The 10370-nt window shown below is 36.9% G+C and overlaps 1 protein-coding gene across 1 annotated transcript; it reads right to left on the bottom strand.

Moving 5' to 3' along the window:
* Nucleotides 1–200: 200 nt before the first annotated feature.
* On the bottom strand, nucleotides 201–10085 carry LOC121383724. Its single transcript, XM_041513819.1, has 5 exons — nucleotides 9859–10085; nucleotides 8946–9140; nucleotides 4690–4760; nucleotides 2799–2956; nucleotides 201–1191 (listed from the first exon to the last, which is right to left on the bottom strand). The coding sequence occupies exons 1-5, from the start codon at nucleotides 10083–10085 to the stop codon at nucleotides 286–288; spliced, it is 1557 nt and encodes a 518-aa protein (XP_041369753.1). The 3' UTR covers nucleotides 201–285.
* Nucleotides 10086–10370: the final 285 nt, after the last annotated feature.

Here is a 10370-nt window from a genome sequence, read left to right as displayed (position 1 = left end):
GGGGAAAAAAGTGTCAACTGGCATATAAGACCCTATTAAATCTTTGCAGAAAATCGCAATTGCATTAAAAAAAATAATAATAATAATACAAAAATCCCACCTATACCGCCGAGTTCCACCTCACATAAACAATACAATCAATAAAATAATATTATTACAGAAATATTTGCACAAATAACAGTTTTAAATAGTACTATCAGTCAGAGTTGCAGTTTTTTTAATCTTCGTAAATATTAGTCAGCACCTCGAACTACGACATGGGGAAAATTTAGTGTAAGATGACTCTTAATAAACACTTTGAGATACAGCGAATACGTATTCTCCATTCGTATTTACTTCCATTGACACTAATGCCATTATTTGTTTCTCATATTTTAGTGTGGCCACTTTGTTAGCAGGCAACAAACTAACTGGAATGATTTGCCCTATAATCTCTCCCCCTTTAGGAGACGGAACTTGCCATAGCAACACGGGTTCCATGGGTGTGATTGGCTGGGGTATTTGAATACAGACTAGCATGTTTTTAGCTTGAGTTTTGGACTGGTTTGAAACCTTCACACCAAAGATCAAAACGTCTTGTCCTGAAGTCGTTCGTGTGACCATGACCTTGGAAGTTATTAAAACGGACTGAACTTGGAGAATGGCGGCTACGTGAATAGTGGACATAACGTATCCGGTTGTAGGATTTAGACCTAGAATCTCCTTCCCTTGCTTGGACACTGTCCACAGAAGAGACATACCCCGAATTGGATTTGTGTTGGAACGATCCGACAAAGGACCATTGCTGCGTTTTCGGTTCTTGAGTCGAAACCTCGATTTTCTTTCTTCATTATCGCTACTCCACATCTGAACAAATCCGTTTAATTTACTTGCAGACGTCGATTCGGTTTGTGGAAATTTTGCCAAGTCAGACGGCGCAAGGACTTTTTTAAACACAACTGTTGCACTCGATCCTTCATCACGAAGAGCCCATATGTAGGTATTACTATTCACAGAACAACCGGTAGGGGGCGTCAGGCTGATGTATATGATTCCTTCATCGTAGAGCAGAACTGGATCGTGACATATTTCATTGTTAATGGGTTGGTTTACTTTCGGTCTATGTTTTTCTGCCTCAAAGTTGAACACCCATTTAATACGAAGCTTGTTGACCATTACCTGAAGAATGTCGACTGCATAGAGTCGTTGCATCTCAAGAATCTGGATCTAAAAAATATATTATAAACATGTAAAATAGGTAGCCTTGGGTAGCTTAGCTTAGTAACTTGTTTAACGTGTCCATATACCACTAGGGTTTCGAACACGCCTATCCCGAGTCCGGCCTCCGATAGGATCGGGAGTCTGACTCGGGACAGGGATAACCTAACAAATAGGGGAAATTTTGAAAATTAACGCCAAAAGTATAACAAGGGGGAAATTTGGGTTAAAAAAGTTTGGCTGCGCCCTTAAAGAAACATATCAACATTACTATCCTATATAAATTATTAATATAATATATTTTCGGCGCAAATTTAGATGGGCTGGTCTAATATTAATAATAATTCTTAAATGGGTAAGTTCCGTCAACCGTTTGTCGCTAACGTCCGCTAGACTGATTTATGCGCTCCACATTAAACCAAATGGCCACGTCGGGAACCAATCAAATAGTTAACGTTAATGAAACGTTCGCTAGCTAGTTTTTAAACACTAAGGCATATTTGTGACTATTATAGCCGTTTTTGAAAACTGAAATCATATTTTACTTAGATTTTATGGTTTAGATGATCAATTTCCGTACATTCGAAATGTTTTTGGTCATCCTGGTGTTTTTAATATCACAAAATGCATTTTTTCATATTTTTAAAAACGCACGTGCGTCTGAGAAGTAACAGTTATGGAGTCGAGTTTTACTCTATTTTTAGAGGGTATTTCACCATTTCAAAGTCACAGACTCATGTTTCACTCAATTGTAACTTTATCCAAATGTGTTACAGGTTTGTAGATTAACTAAACTTAGTGTCCATTTTTTACGAGTTGAAACTAGGGTCTACGCCTTTAAGATGTACATGTATTTAACTTCAGGAACAATTACTTAGTAAGTGTTTTGTACATCTATGTTACAGAGAGTACGTATTGCCAAGTATAATCTTGAAACGTTCAGGTAATATGTGTAATATCTGATTCACTCTGAAATTGTGTAGGCCTATAATCTCTGAATATTTTAGATATACCTAAAATTTAGTCAGTTATTCCCTGAAATGTTTTCATGTATAATTGTAGGCCTAAAAAACCCAACAAATCTAATTAGTTATAAATTATAATCTATTTTATTACAAGAACTATCAAACACCAAAATAATCATGTTGAAATATATATCAAGCATATCAAATAAACAGAAACACAAACTCCACTGAAGTAAACTTAGTGATAATGTTTGCGTTAAATGTATGTTAAGAAATTTTATCTGCATTGGGAGGTTCTTTTACGACAAGATAATTGAACATTTTTAGGACAAAAACTGTCTTTTACATTTAAAACAATTTTGGGGAAATCTCTTCCCCCCCCCCCCCCCCCCCCCCCCCCCCCCCCGCAACTTCCAATTACTATTCCATACGCCTTAATATGTATGTAATACGGATTTTTTCTTCTTCTGAATGTATAAGCATACTTTGAATCTTTTTTGTGTGTGATATGAACTGTCCTGGGTCGAGAACAAACTGTCCTGGGTCGGGACCACCACCACCCCCTCCCCACCCCCCATACGACTCCCAATTACTATTCCATTTTTCTTCTTCTGAATGTATAAGCATACTTTGAACCTTTTTTGTGTGCGGTATGAACTGTCCTGGATCGGGAACAAACTGCGTGATGACATAGGCGCGGTGACCAGCAATGACGGGTACTGCTATCGGCTTGAAGGTCCCGTTAATTCTCTCCACGGTTCCGCGAAGACGCCGGCTCGCCAGTGGTACACCATCTGCAGCAGTTAATAAAAAACAATATATTTTTATTATATGCTGCAATATATTTTTATTGTATACTGCAATATATTTTTATTGCATGCTGCAATATATTTTATTGTATGCTGCAATATATTTTTTTTATTGTACGCTGCAATATATTTTATTGTATGCTGCAATATATTTTTTATTGTATACTGCAATGTATTTTATATTGTATGCTGCAATATATTTTTTATTGTATGTTGCAATATATTTTCTATTGTATCTATCTATTTGCCTGTCGCCCCATAATACAACTCATAGACAGAGTGGATACCCCAACCCCCAACCCCAAACACAAATACCCTCAATATAAAATCATGGCTACGTGTACCGGCCTCGGTGGTTTACTGGTCAAACCACTGGACTTAAGGCTGATAGATACTGAGTTCGCCTCGCGGTACCGGCCCCTACCCCGAGGGTGTTTAACAATTCAGTGGGTAAGGCCTCTACACTTTCTCACTAACAACTAAATGAGACGTATGTTGGTTTATTTCTGGTTTGAGTTTTGTTGTTGATGTTGTTGTTGTTGTTGTTGTTGAAGTGTCTTAAAAGTCCAACTATAGTCCGTTTCACAGGGAACGCCTTTTTCCCATACTATGAAATTTACTAAAAGTCATTTATTTCTCAGCAGATTATTTTGTAACTTGCACACGAAAATAGTAATTTTGTGTTATTTTTAAAACACTTTTACCTTTTACACTGACATTATTAACAAAAAACATTTGTGTAGGAGGACTATAGGTTAACGGTAGTCATCAAGGCACGTGGCGCCAGCAGTCTGGTGATGTTACGAACAACGGAAATGCCAATCAAGCTTGGCCCGTGATGGTTAGAGCGATCATCACACCTAATCCGTTCATTCTAACCGTTACCAGCGATAGGTGTCACATTTACGTAAACAAATACACAAACAGATTACGGTCATTCATCGTCATTAGCCTAACCGTCGAACGGAGTCAGCCGTGAAAGAAGAATATGTATCTTTTGTTGTTACCGTGACGTAATTTAGGAAAGAGCCTCGTAAGTTGTATAACTTGTGCCCAATCATTTCATTTTATTTCAACTTATTTTTCTGCTTATATCCAATTAAGGTTCAAGCACGCTGTCCTGGGCACACCTTAGCTATCTGGTCTGTCTGTCTGTATTGAGAGAGAATTTAGAGGGGGTGGTGGTCTTACACCCACGGAGTCGTTAAAACTCGCTCTGGGTGGGAGCCGGTACCGGGCTGCGAACCCTGTACCTACCAGCCTTATGTCCGATGGCTTAATGTCGACACCACCGAGGCCGCACACCCAATCGTTTTGTGTGTGTATAATTAATTAATTATATATGCGGGTTCAGAATAATTGTAAACAGTTCCATCCAAGAAAGGGTGAGAAGGTTTTGGCTTTTTCTCTCCACCGTCTTACAATAGATTAGAATTTTACAAGTTATATTAAAAAGATCATTCCAAGTAATTTGTTGGCGGAAACCCATGGGTATGACAATTACCTTTTCAATTTTTTCTTGAATTCTTTTTCTTCTTTTACATTTCGTGACTAATATATTATAATCATATAAAATCATAATAAATATTACCTTTTGAGAATGCCGCCATCTTTAAGTCACTAACTGTACCGATCTGCGAAATTAGCTAAACAATAAATACTAAGGTGGTTTTAGCGCTGGTGTATTAGTTGGGTTCTCTTGTATTAAAGACGCTTACTTGTTTCATAGGCCACCAAACTGCCATTTTCAGATGCAATCAAAATAGCGTTGTCGTCTGTGGCAATCAAACTAATTGAACAAAGATAGGACATATATACTCAACAAAGAAAGTTTAGCAAATATCTTTTATGACGTCTAAATTTGCCATGGTTGAATAAACGTAAACGAAAACCAGGTCCTCCTGTTGTGTTAAGGCAAAGGTTGATGAGTTTATGTTATTTGTAAATAGTAAACATTTCAGGTGTGAATACTAATTAATAAAAATAGGTTACTTTATAAATGTTATGCCATTTCTTTTAACATTAGCTAAACTTTCGTTGTTGAGTATATAATATTAACACGTTGAACATTTTAATACGATGTCGGTAAATCAGGAAAGAAATAAGGGATTACACAAAAACCTTAACAGGAAAGAGGAACAGCAACCAAAACCTTCGTCCATAATGTATGTATGTATGTATGTTATGTTATGTTATGTTATGTTATGTATGTATGTATGTATGTATGTATGAATGTATGTATGTACCCAGATCCAAACAGACCAGATACAAACATTACTGAGCTGTTAGAATGATGTTTTTGAGAATTAAGCCTAAAAGGATATGATTTTGAGTTTGATGGAGAAATGTATCAGCAAGTATGTGGTTGTGCTATGGGCAAACGTTTTAGTCCAAATTTTGCATCTATTTATGTCGCCGAATGGGAAGAGGCTGCTTTAAAAAAAATCGAGTAAAACACCTCTGTTGTACCTCAGATATCTCGACAATATACTTATCATTTGGCCACATTCCAAACAAGAATTTTGGAACTTTTTTTTTAGCTATTAAATTAACAGGATGACAATATCAAACTTAAGGCCACAATATCAGATAAATCAGTTGACGTTTTGGATGTAACAATTTATAAAGGTACACAGTTAGAAACATCAGGTTACCTAGACAAACACACACCAACTTCTCCACTTCAAGTCTTTTCACCCACGCCACACCTTTAAAGGCATTGTTAAATCTCAGATTATTATATTTCACAGAAATTCGAGTAACAAACAGAATTTCAATGATACTTGTTCACTTTTATTTAGTGCTTTAACACCTAGGGGATATTCCAAACAGTTTTAAAAAAATAATTAATAAATCTGAAACTGTTCGAGAATTAAAAAATCCCCTTAAGACTATAAATCATACAAACTTCAGCATAACTAATCAACTCAAATAAGCACTGGCTACTCAGCTACTTGTGACAAAATCAAGTGTAGACTTCACAACTTATTAAAAACGAAGTCGACTTTCAAAAGTCAACAAACCAAACAAAATTGAATATCAAATTCGGACAGACATGAACTGAGATTAAAAAAAATGTAGTATATCTTAATCACCTGTAATTTATGTAAAAAACAGTACGTAGGACAAACGCAGAACCAACTGAGAATTATAGCAGTTTGTCACAAGTATGATATTCGGCGTGAAGTTGACACCCCTATCGCCAATCACTTCAATCTATCTGACCATTCATTAGATGAAAATTTTGGAATAATTTCAGTTGAACAACCCCTGATACTTGGTTCAAAAGGCGAAACAGACATCTTGAGACTTGAACGAGAGGCCTTCTGGATTCGCAAATTACAGACAAAACAGACATTTGGAATCAATGTTGAATCTGGTAAAGCCGTACAAAGAGATAAAATAATTTTTCCAATAATTTACAGTCGACGTAGCGTTGATATTGGTAAACTTATGAAGGAGGAGTTTTTAAATCTGCGGGGAGAGACGTAGCCCAGTGGTAAAGCGTTCGCTTGTTGCGCGGTCGGTCTGGGATCGATCCCCGTCAGTGGACCCATTGGGCTATTTCTCGCTCCAGCCAGTGCACCACGACTGGTATATCAAAGGCCGTGATATGTGCTATTCTGTCTGTGAGATGGTGCATATAAAAGATCCCTTGCTGCTAATCGAAAAGAGTAGCCCGTGAAGTGGCGACAGCGGGTTTCCTGTCTCAATATCTGAGTGGTCCTTAACCATATGTCCGACGCCATATATCCGTAAATAAAATGTGTTGAATGCGTCGTTAAATAAAACATTTTCTTCCTTCCTTTTTAAATCTGCAAACTGTTATGAAAAACCCTATTACAGCACATCCGTTATTGCATACAAAAAAAATCCAAGTCTCAAGGATATCTTAGTCTCCACACGACTACCGGCCGCCTAAGCCTCTAAACCAGTCCATTTTTTAGCGGTTGGTTTGTTTGTTATCCCTTCTCCTAACAATCGTCTAAAAACAAATACATCGTATTCGGCTAATAAACAAAACATAGTACTAGCCAAATAAATTTAAAACAAGACTAACCGAAAAACGGTTATATTTTATATATCACAACAGTCAATTTAAAATCAATTTCGAATGTATGGGGGGAAATTAGAAAATAATAATTTTGTAGTTTAAAAAAAATTCCTGAGCCACTGCGTTCATTCATTCTTAAATACATACATACATACATACATACATACATGGGTACCTCAATAGCTCAGAGCGCATCGTGGTTAGTCTGCAATTTGCGGGCGATTCGGTGCCACAGGTTTGAGTCCCAGCAACGGCATGGGACAATTTGTGGTCCAGAAAGGATTTAATTATCCCCTGCGCCAGTGCGTTAATATCTATGTATGTAACAGTCAACCTCGACATATATACATACAATATATAGATATTCATACATCATTACATACAACATATAGATATTAACACATTAATACATACATACATAAATACATAACACACACACACACACACACACACACACACACACACACACACACATGTATTTATATATACTTAATTCCAGTTTCCAGCTTTGTGACACACATTTTATTTTTCATTAAAATCATATTTATACACATGTAGATTAAATGGTATCTATCTGGCAAACCTGTACCGATTACAAACAAATATACCTATTTGGGAATAGATGTTACCCAAAATGGGAATTTTAAAGAATGTGTTCATTCTCTATGGAAAAAAGGATTAGGCTGTCTCTACTACCTTCAGGAAAATCTGTTAAACTACAATCTGCCAACCGATATCTCTTGTAAATTGTTTAGTACTCTGATTGAACCTGTTGCCCTATATGGTAGTGAAGTATGGGGTGAAAATTATATATCTTTAAAAAACATAGACACATTTCTGCCTGAAAAACTGCTTTTAAAATTCTGTAAACATACACTACAAACTACTAAGAATACCCACAATTGGAGTTCAAGAGCTGAACTTGGCTTATATCCTATTTTAATGAATGTTGTAAAACGAATGGTGAAATTCCACTCTCATATGCAAAAAAACTAAAAATATTCTACTAACTAAAAATATTCTACTGCAGCATGCTTTTAAAGAAAGCATGGCTTTAGAAAGAAAGAATATTGGTTGGCTTCACAAATTACATTCATTTATCGACCACTTAAGTACAGAAGTATTATTAACAGCCCAAACTATCTAATAAAGTTATTAAACAATTTTTATCAAAAACATTTCCAAGAAAGTCTAAATATTATAAAAAAGACAAATAGCACTGGCAATAAAATGAGAACATATGAAACTCTCAAACAGGAAATATACTTAGAACCATATCTAATTCATTGCTTAAACCCAGATCATAGAATTTTTTTCTTCTAAACTCCGTCTAAGTGACCGTAACTTGAAAATTGAAACTGGCAGGCATACAAAACCATATACTCCTCTTGACCAGCGTCTCTGTGATGAATGCAATATCATTGAAGATGAATTTCATCACATTGTACAATGTAAGAAATATAAGTATCAGCGGTCAAAGTTATCATTTTATCTCCAACTACAACCCTTCATTTTTAAATATGACACCCAAAGAGCAGTTTATTTTTATTATGAAAAATCAGGACTCAACCAACATAGGTGTTATTTGCAAGTTGGTTTTCCAATATAATAAATAGACTGTAGTAGTGACATACATGTATGTAAAAATATAGTCATTAATTGTTTGTTGATATTGCAACTTTTTGATGTTATTTTGTGCACTCTGTTCCCACGTGGAATGTTTAAATGCAATAAATGTTATCTTATCTTATCTTATCTGTAGTATTTTATTTTATTCTTTTGATTCAGATATCATGCCAGTTGGGCCCTGGCGTTGTTGTTTTTACCCCCCCCCCCCCCCCCCCACACACACACACCTTCCCTCCATCCCAAGTTATTGTAAGCTGGATTAGCTTAACTAACGGAGAGGGTATGAGTTACCTGTATATTGGCGACAGTGGTGGGTAAAGAAGGATTACTGGTTTCACAACGGTGCCCTCTGAGTCGATCTTCTCCAGGAAGGTTCCGTTACAGCCGATGACGTCACCTAATGCATTCATAACAGGCAGAGTAGCTTGTCTCAGAGGTCTGTTCCACAATATATTTCCAGTTTTGGGATCCAAACTCACATAACCCCTGCAAATGAAGGTTGATTTTTCTACTTTACTGCGATTTCAATAACCTGACTTAAAAGCTGTGGATTAGGCATAGTTAAATTTGTTTGGACATAACACTGGCGTAGGAGGCGGGTGGGGGTGGGGGGGGGGGGAGGCAAGGGAGGGGGGGCATGTGCTTTATATATTTTACTTTATATTTGCTTTATAAGTGTAAAACTGACAGGTATATATAAACCCTGTCAGTTTGCATACATAAATTATATATTACGTAAGTGTATATAATTTTAAGAATTTTAATACGGGACGACAAAAGACATTGAAGATTGTACATAATTATAATATAAATTGTTTAGTTTGACCGGAGATTGGGGGTGTCACTACTGTGGCAGTACATTAAAATGAAATGTATAGCTGGTTATTGTGGGTTCTGGTCTGGTAAAGTTTTTACGTGCATATATGCCACGAAGGCTTCACGCACGCCTGTCACGGGCTTAATCTCTGACTTTCGCCAGTGACCAAGTCCGGGCCAGGAGGGGGGAGGGGTAAGTTTGAGATGGGCAGAATTTGGAATAAAAAATTTAGTGGTCGGTCAAAGACCTAAGTCCTAAGGGTAAAAACCTGCTAATTCTACACATGTCTATTGTTGGGTGGTTTTTTTTTAAATGTGGTAGAAAGAGATCATGGAAGTATGACAATATTGAATAAAACAAGGTAACACGATTTGTACTAATACTTACGATATGGTCGGGCACACGACGTGACCGCCGTCAGTGACGCAGCCAAGCTGAGAGGTGGATGGCAGCGGCAACGACGACAGCTGTGTTACCCACAAAACAGCCACCTTGTCTGCATGAACACTGAGCAGTGATTGGAATGAAAATGAACCTGATGACGAACATCCTATCATGGGGCATTCAGCTGCCTGTTGGGCGTTCAGTCCTGATATACACACGCACACGCACATCACGTGTAATACACTCAAACCCACGCACCATCCGTCCGCCATTGGCTATATGCAGCTTTTATTCGTAATATAGTATTTGTGTATGTATGTATTTTTTTATAATTGTGTCGATGACAATGACATATACACATGTATGCATTATATCAACCAGTCACAAGCGTATTTTATCGGATCAGTTTAGATAACACAATGAACAAAAGCATAGTCCACCGTAACTATAAATACTATCGACGTCACATATGGTATTTGCATGGGACGAAATTCGGACCAAGGAACTTATTTATA

This window comes from Gigantopelta aegis, chromosome 10 (genome assembly GCF_016097555.1).
Source record: "Gigantopelta aegis isolate Gae_Host chromosome 10, Gae_host_genome, whole genome shotgun sequence".
Classification (NCBI taxonomy): domain Eukaryota; kingdom Metazoa; phylum Mollusca; class Gastropoda; order Neomphalida; family Peltospiridae; genus Gigantopelta; species Gigantopelta aegis.
This window is presented reverse-complemented; position numbering and strand designations above follow the sequence as displayed.